The 20,125-nt window shown below is 42.5% G+C and overlaps 1 protein-coding gene across 2 annotated transcripts in view; it reads right to left on the bottom strand.

Annotated features, from left to right (window-relative positions):
• The window catches only part of LOC148059241 (retinoic acid receptor gamma-A-like), a 42,664-nt gene extending 22,893 nt beyond the window's left edge, over positions 1–19,771 (bottom strand). The window contains exons 1-2 of one of the 2 annotated variants that reach the window (XM_087782416.1): positions 19,475–19,771; positions 469–748 (exon numbers count right to left, since the gene is read on the bottom strand). In XM_087782416.1, coding sequence (XP_087638542.1) covers positions 469–631 — 163 coding nt within the window. In that variant the 5' untranslated portion in view covers positions 632–748; positions 19,475–19,771. Of the gene's footprint in view, positions 1–468; positions 749–9,930; positions 10,014–19,474 lie in introns of those variants that run through there. The other variant, XM_087782414.1, reaches the window with a different exon arrangement.
• Between the last annotated feature and the right edge of the window lie 354 nt (positions 19,772–20,125).

The following is a 20,125-nucleotide window of genomic DNA, read 5'->3' as shown; positions in this document are numbered from 1 at the left end:
TGCGTGTGTCTTTGTGTGTTTGTGTGTCTTTGTATGTGTGTGTGTCTTTGTATGAGTGTGTGTCTTTGTATGTGTGCGTGATTGTTGTTGTGTTATCATTATTCTGTTTCTTCTACTTAATCATGTACCAGCACCTCAAGTAAAAGTCTGAGTTCACACACACTCTCCAGGACGCCACCCCCCCACACACACATACAAACACACCAGGACATCAGCCCATCCCTCCAGGGTAGCTGGGACAACAGCAGCACCGCTGGTGGTCGAGGTGTTGAAGTCCTTGATTGACAGGTGAAAGGAGAGGAATGTTGGGGGGACCCCCCTCATCTCAGCAGGGTTTCTCATCTTCCCTCCACCCTCAACAGCGCCCCCTCAGTCATGATGGAGTACTGTGTGTGTCATGTGACTGTGTGTCATGTGAGCGTGTGTCATGTGACTTTGTGTCATGTGACCGTGTGTCATGTGACTCACAGAGAGCGGCCATCTCTTTGGGCAGGTCGGCGCCGAACCTCCCGAACAGGCTGCTGTTGGCCAGCAGGTCGAAGGGGGTCTTCATGGAGTTGAAGGCGAAGGGGTACACAGCAGGGGGGAACCCGGTCATGTGACCCACCTGCTGGTCCCGGTTGGCTGCCATGGTAACGAAGCGTCTGGATGACTCGAGTGTCCAGAGATCAGCGCCGAGGCGGGTCAGAGTGTCCGGTTGGACTGAGGAGACACCAGAGTTCAGTCTACCCGAGACCAGGTCCGGTTTCTGTGGAGAGACAGATGGACGTCAACATCTTTATCAACTGACATCATCATCATCATCTTCATCAACTGACATCATCATCATCAACTGACATCATCATCATCTTCATCAACTGACGTCATCATCATCTTCATCAACTGACGTCATCATCATCTTCATCAACTGACGTCATCATCATCTTCATCAACTGAAATCATCTTCATCAACTGACATCATCATCTTCATCATCATCAACTGACATCATCATCATCTTCATCAACTGACGTCATCATCAACTGACATCATCATCATCATCAACTGAAATCATCTTCATCAACTGACATCATCATCTTCATCATCATCAACTGACATCATCATTATCATCTTCATCAACTGACATCATCATCTTCATCATCATCAACTGACATCATCATTATCATCTTCATCAACTGACATCATCATCATCATCTTCATCAACTGACATCATCTTCATCAACTGACATCATCATCTTCATCATCATCAACTGACATCATCTTCATCAACTGACATCATCATCATCATCTTCATCAACTGACATCATCATCTTCATCATCATCAACTGACATCATCATGAACTGACATCATCATTTTCATCAACTGACATCATCATCATCTTCATCAACTGACATCAACATCATGTTCATCAATTGACATCAACATCATCATCACCATCATCATCTTCATCAACTGACATCCTCGTCATCTTCATCATCATCAACTGACATCATCATCATCTTCATCAATTGACATCAACATCATCTTCATCATCTTCATCAACTGACATCATCATCATCTTCATCAACTGACATCATCATCATCTTAATCATCATCAACTGACATCATCATCATCTTCATCATCATCAACTGACATAATCATCATCATCTTTATCAACTGACATAATCATCTTCATCAACTGACATCATCATCTTCATCAACTGACATCATCATCATCATCATAAATCTATAAATTGATCATCATCATAAATCTATATCTTCATCATCATCATAAATCTATATCTTCATCATCATCATAAATCTTTATCTTCATCATCATCATAAATCTATATCTTCATCATCATCATCATATAAGTGGAAAATCAAAAGTTGGCAGAAAGAAAGAGGACGAGCAGACAACAGTGGGGGAGACAACAGTGGGGGAGACAACAGTGGGGGAGACAAAAGTGGGGGGAGACAAGGGTCCAGAACTCTGGAGTCACTCCTGGAGATCCATATGATTGGAATCACGGACTATAAAGAGTCTTCTGTTCCGCGGCAGCTTGTCTCTGTGCTCACACCCCCTCAGGCCTGGAGGCCCAGACCCGGGGTCCGGGAAGGGGGAGTGTGTGTGTGTGTGTGTGTGTGTGTGTGTGTGTGTGTGTGTGTGTGTGTGTGTGTGTAACTGCTGCTGTCAATTTCAACAATATCAGTCTCACTCTCCAGATTCCACTCGGCACACTGACTCAGCAGGCACCGGCCCACTCGGACCTGCAGCGACTCTGCACTTTCCCTGGCTGGTGGGGGAGATTTGTGGGGGAGAGGGAGGGAGGGAGGGAGGGAGGGAGGGAGGGCGAATGTTTTTGTTTAACTTTTCATTTCCCAGGACATACGTGGTGTCGATAAAGCTCCGTCACAGCGCCCCCTACGGGACGGCAGGATGTATATGGCGAGACGTGGACACAGGGTGGCGCTACAACCGGCACCCCCGTCCCCCCTCTCTCTCTCTCTTCTCTCCCCCCTCTCTCCCCCTCTCTCTCTCTCTGGGTTAATTACACAGCCCGGCTGCAGCTCCAGCCACTAATTTAGAGTTCCATTACTGTAAACTGTTCCACATGTGCTCGGTCCAGCTCTGGTGGCCACGTTTCAGGAAGGAGCCGCCGCCGATAGGCACCCCCCCCCCCTGCTCGCCCCATCCCCAGACCCGTCACCCCCCCGGTCTGGCGTCGCACCACCAGAACCACATGGTGACCCGCCTCAGCAGTTCAAGTGTGCGGCAGACTCACAAAAACATGACTTCAGATTTCACTGAGGAGCCCAGAAGACAAAAACACAACAGCTTTGTGTTTGTGTGTGTGTGTGTGTGTGTGTGTGTAGGAGTGTGTGTGTGTGGGTAAAGTGGTCAAGTGTCGTTGGATTATGTGCGTGCGTTAAGTGTGTATTAATTTTGTGTTTGAGGATTAAGTGTGTGTGTAATTTAAGAGTGTGTATGTGTATGGTAGCAAGAGAGAATGTGTGTGTGTGTGTGTGTGTGTGTGTGTGTGTGTGTGTGTGTGTGTGTGTGTGTGTGTGTGTGTGTGTGTCAGTAAAGAGAGAGGGAGACTGTGTGTGGGGTGTGTCTTTGTGGTAAACTGTGTGCGTGAATTGGTAAGTTTAGAGTGTGTGTTTAAGAAAAAGAGAGAGAGAAAACAGTGTGTGTGTGTGTAACATGTAAGTTGAGTTTGCATGTGTGTATTTTGGAAAGAGAGATGTGTGTCTCGGTTTGTAAGAAAGAGACAGTGTGCAGGGTTTGTGTGGAGTGTAATGGGTAGGTGTGTATGTGTGTAGTGTGTAATGTGTATGTGTGTAGTTTGTAATGTGTGTAGTTTGCAATGTGTATTTGTGTATGCGTCTAATGTGTGTAGTGTGTATGTAATGTGTTAGTGTGAAATGTTTGTGTAGTGTGTAATGTGTAGTGTAGGTGTGTAGTGTGTAATACGTAATGTATGTGTTCAGTGTGTAGGTGTGTAACGTGTAGTCTAGGTGTGTAATTTGTAATATGTTGTGTATGTGTGTAGTGCGTGTGTGTAGTGTAGGTGTGTAGTGTGTGTATAATGTGTATGTCTGTAGTGTGTAAAGTGTGTAGTGTGTGTAATGTGTGTAGTGTGTGTAGTGTATGCGTGTGTATATGTGTGTGTATGTGTGTATGTGTGTTTGTAGTGTGTGTAATGTGTGTAATGTGTAGTGTGTGTGTGTATAATGTGTATGTCTGTAGTGTGTAATGTGTGTAGTGTGTGTGTGTATATTTGTGTAATTTGTGTGTGTAATGTGTGTAGTGTGTGTAGTATGTGTAGTGTGTGTACGTGTATATGTGTGTAGTGTGTGTAGTGTGTGTACATGTATATGTGTGTAGTGTGTGTAATGTGTGTAATGTGAGTGTGTGTATATGTGTGTAATGTGTGTGTAACGTGTGTGTTCTTGACCTCCTGGTTGTGGAGGCAGAAACAGCAGTGGATGGTTTGTTGTCGTCATCAGATCTAATAAAGTTTAAAATAGCGACGTCTTCACGGACATGAATTAATCTCAAGGCGGCGCCAGAAGAATTAATCATCCTCAGCTTTCTTTAACAGCCGCTTGTTTTAGTGGCGCGTCTGGGCGAAGGGGAATTTGTGTGACCTCATCCCTGTTAGCCGGGGCTGGACGGGCACACAGGGCCCCCACACAACCAGCCCTGGGCCCGGGGGGCACTCAGGAGGGCCAGCCAGGAGTCGGCGGAGCCGCTGCCGGGACTTTCCATCACGGAGCGAGACCTCAAACTTCATCTCAGGCTTCGTCTCCAACTACGTCTCAAACTTCATCTCCAGCGTCATCTGGACGTCGGTTTCGAAGAGGCCAGCAGGGGGCGGTCAAGAGCCCTCCACAACAAAGAAAACGACTTGTTAAAGATGGAGGTTCCTTCAGCAACAACAACGGTGTGTGGTGGTGGGACTCGACACCTCCGGGCAGGACAGACGTCTGGAGCCACTCGTGCCCTCAGAGCGTGTCGATCCGACTCGCTGCAGATTTCAACCTCAAACCTCTGGAGCTGCGAGTCTTTCTCTCGCCAGTCAGTCCCAGTTCACAGGTTCTCTTCGGGTTTTTCATTTAACGACAGGCTGCACCAATCCAAAGTGTTGAAAGGACTCAAAACAGCGACTCGTAGGAGTGACTCGCCACAGTGACTTGTAGGAGTGACTCGTCAAAGTGACTTTGGAAAAGACTCATAAAAGCGACACGTAAACGTAACTTGTACAAAGAAAAGCTTGTATCCATGACTTGCATCAGTGACTTGTTGCAGTGACTAGAATCCATGACTCGTAACAGTGATTCGTTGCAGTGACTAGTATCCATGACTCGTATCAGTGACTAGTATCCATGACTCGTAACAGTGATTCGTTGCAGTGACTAGTATCCATGACTCGTATCAGTGACTAGTATCCATGACTCGTAACAGTGACTCGTTGCAGTGACTAGTATACATGACTCGTATCAGTGACTAGTATCCATGACTCGTAACAGTGACTCGTTGCAGTGACTAGTATCCATGACTCGTATCAGTGACTAGTATCCATGACTCGTAACAGTGATTCGTTGCAGTGACTTGTATCCATGACTTGCATCAGTGACTTGTTGCAGTGACTAGTATCCATGACTCGTAACAGTGATTCGTTGCAGTGACTTGTATCCATGACTCGTATCAGTGACTAGTATCCATGACTCGTAACAGTGATTCGTTGCAGTGACTAGTATCCATGACTCGTATCAGTGACTAGTATCCATGACTCGTAACAGTGACTCGTTGCAGTGACTAGTATCCATGACTCGTATCAGTGACTAGTATCCATGACTCGTAACAGTGACTCGTTGCAGTGACTAGTATCCATGACTCGTATCAGTGACTAGTATCCATGACTCGTAACAGTGATTCGTTGCAGTGACTTGTATCCATGACTTGCATCAGTGACTTGAAGCAGTGACACGTCTTAGTGACTTGTTGCAGTGACTAGTATCCATGACTCATATCAGTGACTAGTATCCATGACTTGTATCATTGATTTGCAGCAGTGACTTGTTTCCATGACTTGTATCAGTGACTCGTCTCAGTGACTTGTATCCATGACTCGTATCAGTGACTAGTATCCATGACTCATATCAGTGACTAGTATCCATGACTTGTATCAGTGACTCGTCTCAGTGACTTGTATCCATGACTCGTATCAGTGACTAGTATCCATGGCTCGTCTCAGTGACTCGCAGCAGTGACTTGTCCATGACTTGTATAAGTCACTCGTATCAGTTACTCATATCAGTGACTCGTATCAGTAATTTGCAGCAGTGACTCGTCTCAGTGACTTGTCTCCATGACTCGTATAAGTGACTCATATCAGTGACTCATATCAGTGACTCGTATCCATGACTTTTAGAATTGACTAGTAGCAGTGACTCGTCTCCATAACTCATATACGTGAATCACATCAGTGACTTGTATCCATGACTCGTATCAGTGACTAGTATCCATGACTCGTAACAGTGATTCGTTGCAGTGACTAGTATCCATGACTCGTATCAGTGACTAGTATCCATGACTCGTAACAGTGACTCGTTGCAGTGACTAGTATCCATGACTCGTATCAGTGACTAGTATCCATGACTCGTAACAGTGACTCGTTGCAGTGACTAGTATCCATGACTCGTATCAGTGACTACTATCCATGACTCGTAACAGTGATTCGTTGCAGTGACTTGTATCCATGACTTGCATCAGTGACTTGTTGCAGTGACTAGTATCCATGACTCGTAACAGTGATTCGTTGCAGTGACTTGTATCCATGACTCGTATCAGTGACTAGTATCCATGACTCGTAACAGTGATTCGTTGCAGTGACTAGTATCCATGACTCGTATCAGTGACTAGTATCCATGACTCGTAACAGTGACTCGTTGCAGTGACTAGTATCCATGACTCGTATCAGTGACTAGTATCCATGACTCGTAACAGTGACTCGTTGCAGTGACTAGTATCCATGACTCGTATCAGTGACTAGTATCCATGACTCGTAACAGTGATTCGTTGCAGTGACTTGTATCCATGACTTGCATCAGTGACTTGAAGCAGTGACACGTCTTAGTGACTTGTTGCAGTGACTAGTATCCATGACTCATATCAGTGACTAGTATCCATGACTTGTATCATTGATTTGCAGCAGTGACTTGTTTCCATGACTTGTATCAGTGACTCGTCTCAGTGACTTGTATCCATGACTCGTATCAGTGACTAGTATCCATGACTCATATCAGTGACTAGTATCCATGACTTGTATCAGTGACTCGTCTCAGTGACTTGTATCCATGACTTGTATCAGTGACTCGTCTCAGTGACTTGTATCCATGACTCGTATCAGTGACTAGTATCCATGGCTCGTCTCAGTGACTCGCAGCAGTGACTTGTCCATGACTTGTATAAGTCACTCGTATCAGTTACTCATATCAGTGACTCGTATCAGTAATTTGCAGCAGTGACTCGTCTCAGTGACTTGTCTCCATGACTTGTATAAGTGACTCATATCAGTGACTTGTATCCATGACTTGTAGAAGTCACTTGTATTCATGATTTGTATCAGTGACTCAAAGCAGTGACTCATTGCAGTGACTTGTAGCAGTGACTTGTCTCCATGATTTGTATCAGTGACTTGTAGCAGTGACTTGTCTCCATGACTTGTATCCGTGACTCGCCTCAGAGACTCACAGCAAAGTTGTGGGTCAGCAGAGTGGAGTCGAGGGACTGGTTTTAACTGTAACCATCAGCTTTAAAAGACTCAACATGTCATTATCTGATCTGAGGCTTCAGTCTGTCAACAGCAGACGCTAATGGTTGCGAGTGCGACGCCGCTGACAGGCGTCTCACGGCCTCCAAACAAACCAGGCATTCTTCTGCTCAAACTCGTTGGACATGTGTCACACAAACATTTGTCACAACAATGGAGGCGACAGACGCTGATCCTCCGTCAGGTGTGTCCGCGCCGGCCCACGATGCACCTCTTCCCCTCTGCTAATAATCATTTAAAACAGAGCAGTTCTCGTCACACACAAGCCGGTTCTGACCCGGGGCGGTCCGAACCCCTGGTTTCGAGGCACACCTGCAAAGGTAGACGCAGGAAGAGATTCCTGTTTAATTACAGTGTGGCAGCGGAAAAAAAAAGCTTCTCGATCCCCCAAAACCACCTGTCTCACCCGCCCCGCCGCTCGCCCTAATTGCCCGAGGAATTCCAGACAGACAGGTATCAACAGCTCCCAGATTTACTGCCGAGGAGGAGGAGGAGGAGGAGGAGGAGGAGGAGGTGGCGCTAGAGTGTTTACCTTTCCCTACAAGTCAACACACCTGCGCTCACCTGGGCAGCAACATGTGACCACAGGTCAGCGACCGCCTGTGTGGTCAAGAGCTCCGACAAGAACCCGCGACATCAGCGGAAGACTTGTCGACTTGGAGGTGACTTGTAGAGCGACCCAAAAATGTGACTCGAAGAAATGACGAGTAGAAATGATTATTAGCGGTGACTTGAAGAAAGGACTTATAAAAGTGACTTGTAACGGTGACTTGTCGAAGGTACCCATAAAGGTGACTCGTAGCAGTGACTTGTTAGAAAAGACTCATGAATGTGGCTCGCAACAATGACTCGTAGAATGGACTCAAAAGTGACTTGTAGAAGTGAATTGTTAAAGGTGACTTGTAAAAGTGACTCGTACAGCAGTGAGTTGTAAAAAGGATTAAAAAAAAAGGTGACTTGAGATTGGACTCAATAGTAACTTGTAGAAGTGACTTGTGAAAGTGACTCGTAGTAATGACCTGAAGAAAGGACAGAAAACTGACTTGTATAAAAAAATTGTAAGTCACTTGTAGTAGTGAATTCTAAAAGGACCAATAAAAGTGACTTGTAGAAGTGACTTGTCGAAAGGAGTCAAAATTGACTTGTAGAAATGACTCATAAAAGTGACTAGTAGAAATAACTTGTTAAAGTTACTTGAAGCCGTGACTTGTATAAAGGACTCAAAAGTGACTCGTAGTAGTGACTTGTAGAAAAGGACAGAAAATTGATTTGTTTAAAGGACTCATTAAAGTGACTCTTAGCAGTGGCTGGTAGAAAGTGACTTGTCAAAAAGACTCAAAATTGACTTGTAGAAATAAATAAAAAAAGTTACTTGTAGCAATGGCTCGCAGAAAAGACTCTTAAAAGAGACTTGTAGCAGTGACTCGTAGAAACAATAAATAAAATTGAGTTGGAGCAACGACTCGCAGTAAAGACTCTTAAAAGTGACTTGGTAAAAAAAAAGACTTGTTTAAAGGACTCATTAAAGAGACTCTTAGCAGTGACTTGTAGAAAGTGACTTGTCAAAAAGACTCAAAATTGACTAGTAGAAATAAAATTAAAAAGTTACTTGTAGCAATGACTCGTAGAAGTCTCTTAAAATGACTTGTCGCAGTGACTTATAGAAAAGTCTGTTAAGAGTGACTTGTAGAAAATATGAATCAAATTTATTTGTAGCAATGACTTGTAGAAAAGACTCTCAAAAGTGACTTGTAAAAAAAAAGACTCAAAAGTGACTTGTAAAAAAAAAGACTCTCAAAAGTGACTTGTAGAAAAGTCTCTTAAAATGAATTGTCGCAGTGACTCGTAGAAAAGACTTAAAAATGACTTGTAGCAGTGACTCGTAGAAAAGACTCTCAAAAGTGACTTGAAGAAAAAAAAGACTAAAAAGTGACTTGAAGCAGTGACTCGTAGAAAAGACTCTCAAAAGTGACTTGTAGAAAAAAAGACTCTAAAAAGTGACTTGTAGCAGTGACTCGTAAAAAGGACTCTTAAAAGTGACTTGTATAAGTGACTCCTAGAAAGGACTCCATCTGAGGAGGAACAGCGCCACCATCAGGAGCTCAGAGCCGCAGCCGAGCGCGACTCGCATGTTTTTTTTCTCTCCAGCAGATCAAGAGGAGTCGAGTCAGATGAGGTGAGTGTTCTGCAGGTCGGAGACGAGCAGCAGTCGTTGGCTCGATGTGCGACTCGAGTCTCCCATGAGTGGATATTTATCTACTATGCAAATGAGCAAACCCACAAAGTTACGAGTAACAAGTGGAACCAGTTAACCAGGTGTGCCGGGCCAAGTCCAACACCAGAACCCGCTCGTGGAGGAACAGCAGCCGCAGACACACCTCGGCTTTCAAGCTGGAACACAAACCTTCCAGTGTGCAGCGAACGCACACTCTCACACACACACACACACACACATAAACACTCACACACACACACACATGCTAACAATAAAGAGCTCACAGGCTGCGCCGGCTCACAACACATGTGCGCTCGAGTCACACACACTTTAGAAAACAAACAGATCTTCACTCTGCGCTCCATTAATAATCCTGCCGGGGCGAAGACTCACCGGAGCTGCGGCGGCGAGCGAGGACGGGTTGATGGACGGGTCAGAGGAGACGGACAGGAAAAGAGAAGAGTCGTTCATCAGAGAGTGTGTGACAGCAGACACAGCGGCAGTAACCTCCCTCTCTCCGCTCACTCCTCCTCCTCTCACTCCTCCTCCTCCTCTAAGAATCACTCTTTCACTCGCGAATCATTCGACTCGGAGACTCGAGTCACGTGACCTTCAAATATACAGAACCTTTTTTTTTTTCAGCGGAGAAAAAGAGCCGGATTGAGTTTTTGATTCCCTCTGTGGAATTCTTCTCCTCCGTCACCCGTCCATCACCGACTCATCCCACGAGTCGTTCTCAACTGCTACGACCGGGATGACTCGAACCAGTGACTCAAAGTGCTCACCACTGACTCACTGCAGCAGCGACACTTGAAAGAGTCAAAAGAGTCAAAAGACCCGATCCTCAACGAAGCGACTCGGCAATTGAAGACTCGTGAAAGTGACTTGTAGAAGGGACTCAAAATTGACTTGAAAAATGACTCAAGAGAGTCACTCGTAGAACTGACTTGTCAAAAAGACTCAAAATTGACTTGAAAAATGACTCAAGAGAGTCACTCGTAGTACTGACTTGTCAAAAAGACTCAAAATTGACTTAAAAAATGACTCAAGAGAGTCACTCGCAGTACTGACTTGTCAGAAAGACTCAAGATTGACTTAAAAAATGACTCAAGAGAGTCACTCGTAGTACTGACTTGTCAAAAAGACTCAGAATTGACTTAAAAAATGACTCAAGAGAGTCACTCGTAGAACTGACTTGTCAAAAAGACTCAAAATTGACTAAAAAAATGACTCAAAAGAGTCACTCGTAGAACTGACTTGTCAAAAAGACTCAAAATTGACTTAAAAAATGACTCAAGAGAGTCACTCGTAGTACTGACTTGTCAAAAAGACTCAAAATTGACTTAAAAAATGACTCAAGAGAGTCACTCGTAGAACTGACTTGTCAAAAAGACTCAAAATTGACTAAAAAAATGACTCAAGAGAGTCACTCGTAGAACTGACTTGTCAAAAAGACTCAAAATTGACTTAAAAAATGACTCAAGAGAGTCACTCATAGAACTGACTTGTCAAAAAGACTCAAAATTGACTTAAAAAATGACTCAAGAGAGTCACTCGTAGAACTGACTTGTCAAAAAGACTCAAAATTGACTAAAAAAATGACTCAAAAGAGTCACTCGTAGAACTGACTTGTCAAAAAGACTCAAAATTGACTTAAAAAATGACTCAAGAGAGTCACTCGTAGTACTGACTTGTCAAAAAGACTCAAAATTGACTTAAAAAATGACTCAAGAGAGTCACTCGTAGAACTGACTTGTCAAAAAGACTCAAAATTGACTTAAAAAATGACTCAAGAGAGTCACTCGTAGAACTGACTTGTCAAAAAGACTCAAAATTGACTTAAAAAATGACTCAAGAGAGTCACTCGTAGAACTGACTTGTCAAAAAGACTCAAAATTGACTAGAAGAAATAACTTATAAAAGTTACTAGAGCAGTGACTTCTAGAAGGACTCATTAAAGTTACTAGTAAAAGTGACTTGTCAGAGTCGTTCTCAACTGCTATGTCGGGGATGACTCGGACCAGTGACTCAAAGTGCTCACCACTGACTCACTGAAGCAGCGAGACCTGAAAAAGTCAAAAGAGTCAAAAGACCCGATCCTCGACGAAGTGACTCGGCAATTGAAGACTCATGAAAGTGACTTGTAGAAGGGACTCAAAATTGACTTGAAAAATGACTTGAGTAAGTCACTTGTAGTACTGACTTGTCAAAAAGACTCAAAATTGACTAGAAGAAATAACTTATAAAAGATACTTGAGCAGTGACTTGTAAAAAGGACTCATTAACGTGACTCGTAATAGTGACTTGTCAGAGTCTTTCTCCACAGCTATGACTCGAGGAATCGTTTGCCGAGTCAAATCACAAGAAAACACCTTAAGAACCGTTCGTGACTAAAGTATGTTTCCAAGTACATATATGGCAGCAGTCGTTACATTCTTCGAAGCTAAGCTAAAGCAACAATGGAATAACATGAGATCCCGTCGACGACTGAGGACGAGAGGATACAGTGACTCCAGCAGCTTTTAAAGCTGATGTTTGGACGTATTTTGGTTTGAAAACAAATCAAAGTAGTTACGACTTCGTCAAGAGTCATGTGGTCTGTAAATACTGCAACACCAGAGTCAAGTACTCGACAATACTACACATATATTTTTGTTACTACAGTATCACAATTTATAGTGATCCTGTCGCCAGAGTCTTGCTAACACAAACACCTAGGCATCTGTACTTACTGAAGTAAACTGTTAACAAACGGGTCATTTTGCTTCTGTTTTGCTGCCGTTATGTTGACAAAAACTTTAGTTCTACGTCGTGTTTTGAAAGTGTGGTCGTCAGTTTCAGTAACTTTTCTTTTCATACCAAATATTGATGTACAGTTCAACGGTTGCTTTACGTCAACAACGGCGCAAGTAAAATATAAGAACGATCTCTAGTATGCAAAAGAGTGAAAAAATACAAATATTAAACTGTATTTTTTCCAGGTATACGCGACCAAAATAAACAAAGTGACCCCTCGGGGATGAGGAAAGTACAAATAACCACAACAAAAGTAAATTAACTGAGGAAACTTTTATTTATTTCTAACTTCGTCGTGTTGTAACAAAGAAAGCTCAGAGGCTAGAACTACAAAGAAAGAGGTTAGCTCGAAGGCTAATGCTACAAAGAAACAGGTTAGCTTGGAGGCTAATGCCACTACGAAACAGGTTAGCTCGTAGGCTAATGCTTCAAAGAAACAGGTTAGCTCGGTGGCTAATGCTACAAAAAAACAGGTTAGCTTGGAAGCTAATGCTACAAAGAAACAGGTTAGCTCGGAGGCTAATGCTACAAAGAAACAGGTTAGCTTGGAAGCTAATGCTACAAAGAAACAGGTTAGCTCGTAGGCTAATGCTTCAAAGAAACAGGTTAGCTCGGAGGCTATTGCTACAAAGAAACAGGTTAGCTTGGAAGCTAATGCTACAAAGAAACAGGTTAGCTCGGAGGCTAATGCTACAAATAAACAGGTTAGCTCGGAGGCCAGTGCTACAAAGAAACAGATTAGCTCGGAGGCTAATGCCACTATGAAACAGGTTAGCTCGTAGGCTAATGCTACAAAAACAGGTTAGCTCGGAGGCTAATGCCACTACTAAACAGGTTAGCTCGTAGGGTAATGCTATAAAAACAGGTAAGCGCAGGGGCTAATGCTACAAAGAAACAGGTTAGCTTGGAGGCTAATGCTACAAAGAAATAGGTTAGCTCGGAGGCTAATGCCACTACGAAACAGGTTTGCTTGGAGGCTAATGCTACAAATAAACAGGTTAGCTTGGAGGCTAATGCTACAAAGAAACAGGTTAGCTCGGAGGCTAGTGCTACAAAGAAACAGATTAGCTCGGAGGCTAATGCTACAAAGAAGCAGGTTAGCTCGGAAGCTAATGCTACAAAGAAACAGGTTAGCTAGGAGGCTAATGCTTCAAAGAAACAGGTTAGCACAGAGGCTATGCTACAAAGAAACTGGTTTTGGGCAGAGGCTAATGCTACAAAGAAACAGGTTAGCTTGGAGGCTAATACTACAAAGAAACAGGGTTAGCTCGGAGGCTAATGCTACAAAGAAACCCAGTTGTTAAAACACCAACAAACAATCGTGTTCGATGGAGAATCACTCAAAACACTAATCGGTTCCTTTGTGAATAAGATCTTTTTAAAATTTGAAAACGACACTACTAAAGAAAGATTGAACAGATTGTTCCTGTCTCCCCCCAGTGTCAGGAAGGTGTAACTGCAATGCCGTCGGTTGCCAAGTACCTTGTTGAATTCTTTAATAAAATGTTGAATTAAAGCATTAAATTGTCTTTTTATTCTATTTTTACAAAAAATAATCAGTATTTTCTAAGCATTCAATGATTTTTTTAAATTAGATAACTTTTATTGAATTTAAAAGGCTACAAATAAAAATATATTAAATTGACTTTTTAATTATTGGAATAAGAATACGTTGTAAATTCAATATGTTTTTATTCATTATTCCTTCACAGATACATCACACGTACGGCTGGACGAACGAGTGACTCGGGAACCGGAGTCGGTGGATTCGTGACTCACTCACACGTCTCTGTGCAGCAGGACGAGTGAAGTCACTTTGTTAATTGTGTGAGTTCATGTGAGCCGAGGACAGAGTGTTCCCGCGAACACCGATTGATCCCACTTCGTAATCCTCGTCAATAAATCATCGACGCAGAGAAGGATCTGGAGAAGAAAACGTTTCCAGGCCCGAAGTTTCGGTGGCAGCGGACGCTTCCTGTGCGATGGCAGCGGAGGTTTGGGTGTGCCCCTGAGCGTGCCCCTTCTGTGTGTGTGAGAGTGTGTGTGAGTGTGTGAGTGTGTGTGAGTGTGTGTGAGCGTGTGTGCGCTTGTGGTTCTGGGTGTGTGCCCTTCTGGTCTGAATGTCGTGATTCTCGTGCTCACGAGGAGAACCTCAACCCCTCCACTGGCACCGCCACCTCCTGAAACTGGGTCGACCCATCCAGGACCGTTACAGGTTCTGAGTCATCCGGGTCACCACACAAACAAACACACACACACACAAACACACGCGCACAAACGTCACTTCCTGTCGCACACACCACAGGCGCAGGTTTCGAGGCGCGTCGCACACGCGTCTCCCACGGCAACGTGAAGTCACAAACAAGGAACACGCTGATGACATCATCAGCCCGAGTCCGATTGTGTACGATTTACCAGTGACGTCAGAATATTGAGGGTTGAGTTTAACATTTAAAAATAATTTAACGAGACTTTAAAAATATATATATATATCACTTAAATTATTTTATTTAATAATAAAGTTTATTGAAAGGTTGAATTGTGTTATTTTAATAATTTAAAATATATATTTTAATATAAATGAACATTAAAACGTTATATTATATTTCAATAATAAAATAAATACATTTTCTACATTAAAAAAAAATTAAATCAATATAAAAAACATCGATCTTGAATTTCAAAGGTTACAAATTTATTTGTTTTTAATTTAAATTCAATGATTTAAAATTATAAATATGTTATTAAATCCAACATAATAATAATAAAAAAAATTGAATTAAATTATTTAAACACAGAATAAAACTCATTCAACCTTCCAATAGGAGAGATCTTATCGTGAGTGTGACTTCAGCTACTCCAGGTACTCCCACAAGTGGACTGCGATCAGCAGGGGGCGCCGCAGCCTCCGTCTCCGGACCCTTTTAATCCCCACAGAAGCCACTCTGAGCTGCAGCTGATGCTTATCTGGTTTGTTTGACTTACGAGGAGCTGACGCTGATCCCTCCTGTGTTGACTCACCGCCACAGAACCGTGTCCTGAGATCACGACCAGGAACTTCTACAACCTCCCAGAACCACCCGGACCCTGACTGGACCGCCAGGCGACCCCGGGCGGCCCACGGGTGTATTTAACCAGAGGATTCAATGAGTGTGTTTGCATGTGTGCGGTTGTTTGTGTGAGAGGGTTTTTGTGTGCATTTGTGTGTGTGTGATTTTTTTGTGGGGGTGCATGTGTTTTATTGTGTTGGTATATTTGTGTGTGTTCTTGTGTTCGTTTGGATGAGAAATTGCATGCATAAGAGAGTGTGTGTTTTTGTGTGTTTGATTGTGTGTGTATTTTTGTGTACATTTTATTGTGTGAGTGTTTAATTGTGTGCATGTCTTATTTTGTGTTTATGTGTGTATTTTTGTTTGTTTAATTGTGTGTGCAAGAAAAGGTGTGCATATGATAGTGTGTGTGTTCGTGCATGCATGTGTGTAAGTGTTTTTGTATGTGTGTATGCATTTACTTTTGTATTTTATTTGTGTATATGTGTGTAAGAAGATGAAAGAAGAAATGTTTGTGTAAAAAAATGTGAGTTCATCCGAGTGTGTATACTTGTATGTCTGAGTGTGTGTATGCTTATGTGTGTGTTTGTTTGAAAATGTTTTTGTGGGTTAGTGCGAGCGAGTATTTGTGTGTGTCTTTGTGTTCACCCGTTTTTTGTGCAAGAAATGTTTGTGTAAGAAAACGTGAGTTCTTCTGGGTGTGTGTATACTTGTATGTCTGAGTGTGTGTATACTTGTATGTCTTAGTGTATGTATGCTTATGTGTGTGTTTGTTTGTCAGAAAATGTTTTTGTGGGTAAGTGCGAGTGTGTATTTGTGTGTGCGTGTTGTCGTGTTTACTTGAAAGTTTACAGAAAGCGTAAAGTTTGTCCGAGTGTGAGTATGCTTGTGTGTGTGTGTCCATTTGTGTGTGTTGTTGTGTTTGTTTGTTTTTTGTCTAAGAAATGTGTGTCAGAAAGTGGGAGTTTGTCTGAATGTTTGCATACTTGTGTGTGTCTGAGTGTTTGCATACTTGTGTGTGTCTGAGTGTTTGCATACTTGTGTGTATCGGAGTGTGTGCATACTTGTGTGTGTCTGAGTGTTTGCATACTTGTGTGTATCCGAGTGTGTGTGTGCTTGTGTATGTGCGTGTTGTTGTGTTTGTTTGTTTTTTTAGTGTAAGAAATGTGTGTTAGAAAGTGGGACTTCGTCTGAGTGTTTGCATACTTGTGTACGTCTGAGTATGTGTGTTAATTTGTGTGTGTCTGAGTGTGTGCATGCTTGTGTGTGTGTATGCTTGTGTGTGTGTTAATTTGTGTGTGTGTGTGGTAGCAGCTAGAGATCAGGGGTGAAAAGTGTTTGTGTTGCAGTGGAGTGTGCTCTTGTAAGAGATTTACGACGTGTGTGAGTGTGTGTGTGTGTGTGTGTGTGTGTGTGTGTGTGTGTGTGTGTGTGTGTGTGTGCGTGTGTGTGAGCAGCAGATAATGAAGACAGAGTGGAGCTCCTCTCTGGCGGGGGAACACGACCTGCTGGCCTCGCGACACCCTCCCGTCATGAGGCTCAGTGGAGTCGTCAGGAGGATCACAGCGACTCCTGACTCGCACACGTATGGACCCTAGTCCAGAGACCCGCTCTCTCGCCCGCGGTGACCCGGAGGAACCCGGTTAGAACCCGGGACCAAGGAGGGGGTGAGGAAAGGGGCGACAACTTCTTGGGCGCACAACAAGGAACACAACTCTATGGAAAATATCACCGATTCATGGGAAACTACTCGTGTGTTTCCACTTTGGAGACGCCACATATTTACATTCTCAGAGCGGCACAGGAGACGCCCGCGGCTGCTGGGGCGACGAGTACCGAGAGGGGGGGGGGGGGGCGCGGTGGGGTCACAGGGGTCGAGGGAGACCATGACAGGAGGCGGGGCTTCAGAGTGGAAAGGTGAGAGGAAAAGATGACGGACGGGTGGCGACAGGGGGAGGTTTCAATCAGGAACCGTCGCCCGCTCGCCAACATGTGCGACCGATCAAAGCCGCTTCGGAACCTCGGCCTCGACTTTTCCCTTCGAGCGCCGTGATGTCATAGTGAACCCGGCGCGAACCCACAAACCGCCGCCCCCCCCCCTCCTCACTGAGCCCCCCCCCTCCCCTCCACCGTTAGCTCCGCCTCCTCGCCGGCGCTCTCCCGAACGCCAGGACGCCGTCGAGCGTGTTGACGCCGCGGTCGGACGAGGCAGAACTTGAGCAGCAGGAGAAGGAAAAAACAAGTCAGAAGGGAGGATGCAAATGAAAGAGAGGAGTGAGTGAGGGGGGGGGGGGGCAGCCAGGTCCACATATGGAAGTGATTCTGTAATTACTGCAGAATCTGAGCTCAAAGGGAAAGTTCTTCTTTTCCAGAAACTCTCTCACACAGCGAGCTCTGTACCCGGGCGGGGGAGGGGAGGGGGGGCACCCGGGCCTCGGGCCACGTATGAAGCCGAGGGTCCGGCGGTGGAGGTGAGACTTGTGGAGGCAGATCACGAGTTTTTATGTTTAACGTGTACTTTTGATTTTGTTTTAGATGTTGTGATCAGTGGAATAAACAGTGAATTATTGTGTTTTCAATGAGTTTTTTCATTCGTAGTCTTAGAAATTCAATATAATAACGATGATGGAAGAATTTACTCAAAATGTTGTATTGTGTTTAAAAAGTAACTCATTTAAAATATTTATGAAGAAATTAAGAAAGATGTTAAGTGTTTTTATCAATAATATCAAACGAAGTAAGTGTAAAAACAATATTTAGATAAGAAAACAACTTTTTAAGTTTAATTTTTTTTTTTTTTAAATCAACCTTTTAATGTACAAGTTATTACATTTAATATATATATATGTATAAAGAAATTAAGTATATCAGTGCCATCAGAACTAAACGACTACTTTAACATTTTAAATGTTGTAACTTTATTATTGAAATGCTGCTTTTAAAGCATTGATTTTATTTTATTATTTATTTATTTTAAGTGAATTAAATACATTTGATATTGAAACGCTGCATTAGTATTTTAAATAATTAAATAAAGTCAAAATTAATCTTGAAAACACAAAGTTTGATGTTATTATCCCAAACTAATTCGAAAAATAAATTCAACAATATTTTATATGTAGCCTTTTGAATTTTAATATTATAATATTATTATTAAGTATTATAAAAAATTAGGTTATTAACTAAGAAAACGTTTTACTTCTTATTTCATTACTCCTAAACCGATTCAATTATTTAAATTAAATGCTTTAAAAACAACTAAGTTTATTACTTCCTTTCCCTTCCCAGATTCCCTAGTTTAACATTTACCTAAAAAAGAAATATATTATTTAAAGTATTGAATTATTTTTTTAATATCTTAATTAAATCAGTTGTATTTTGAAATTTAAATCATTAAAGTATAAATGTATATTTTTAAACACACTTTGACATTTTAATTAAAATTTTAAAAACAATTGAATAAATTCAATATTTATTGTATTTGTATCCATTTAAATTCAATATATAGAGTCACATTTTAAAATACTGTATTTTGAACATTTGTTTTTTTCCTTATTAGGTACTAGATATTGAATTTCAAAAGAAAGAGGAAGGGAAGGAGGATAAGAAGAGTCATAAGAACAAACAAAATGAAAAGAAAAGAACAAAGAGAGAGATTGAAGCAATAAAGGAAACAAGGCAGCAAGAAAGAAGAAGAAAGCGATAGTTGAAGATGAAAGGAAAAGAGGGAAGGAAGGAAGGAAGTAAAGAAGGAACAGCAACAAGTGAAAGGAAAAAAGAAAAGATGGGTAACAGAAAGAAAGCAATAAGAAAAAGACTAAAATATGGGTAAAAATGTGGTTCAAAGGAAGGAAATGTCGAATAAAAACTTCTGAAGCAAGTCAAGATAAAAACATCACGTGACTCAACAATCTTAGAGGACATCACGACAGTTTCTCAAGTGTGTTGATGAAGAGAGAGAGAGAGAGAGAGACAGAGAAAGAGATGCTCTCTCTCTCTCTGTTTCTCTCTCTCTCTCGCACTCGTGTCCGTGTTCTGCTCCAGACTATTGGTACCGATGGACCCACAGAACCGGACCGGCGGAGACTCACCTTCAAACTCCCTCAAGTTCGGCCGGAAGCGTCGCCGGATGTTGGGAGGAAGCTTCTGTCGGCCGTCAGACGCCGCGGAGATGCTGTCAATCATCTGTCACTTCTGGAGTTCGAGTTGATCGACGTCGAGTCCGCCACCACGGCAGCGAAGAAGAAGAACCGAGCCGGGATGCCTGTTGCTGTGGCGCCCTCTGCTGGAAGGACGGCGCAATTACTATACGACGAACGAGGCATCACGTGGAAAATATTACTTTAAAATAATAAATTTAGTGAAATAAGGAAACTCCATTGATCTTGATACTACGACGTTACAAAAACTACCTAAAATGATTTCCAAGTTTTATGATCAAATACTACTTCCTTGTTTTCCTTGATGTTCTGGAACTCCTGTTGTGTTCTCAGTTTTATCTTGATCTTTAAAGTATATACTTTATTGAATATTGTTTTGATTGTTTAAGCGCTTTGTGACCCTGGTCTGGAAAAGCGCTATATAAATAAAAATTACTTATTAATTACTTACTTACTTGTTGTTTTGTTCACAACTTCTGACCACAAAGACTATTTTATGGAATAACAAATAAATTAGTAACAAAATCAAATCTCTATTCATACATAATTGGATTAAACAATAAAAATTCCCAATTATTAAAT

The sequence above is a fragment of the Callionymus lyra genome, chromosome 19, assembly GCF_982586985.1.
Source record: "Callionymus lyra chromosome 19, fCalLyr1.hap1.1, whole genome shotgun sequence".
Taxonomy (NCBI): Eukaryota; Metazoa; Chordata; class Actinopteri; order Syngnathiformes; family Callionymidae; genus Callionymus; species Callionymus lyra.
The sequence above is the reverse complement of the archived record's forward strand: the minus strand, read 5'-3'. Positions and strand labels throughout refer to the sequence as shown.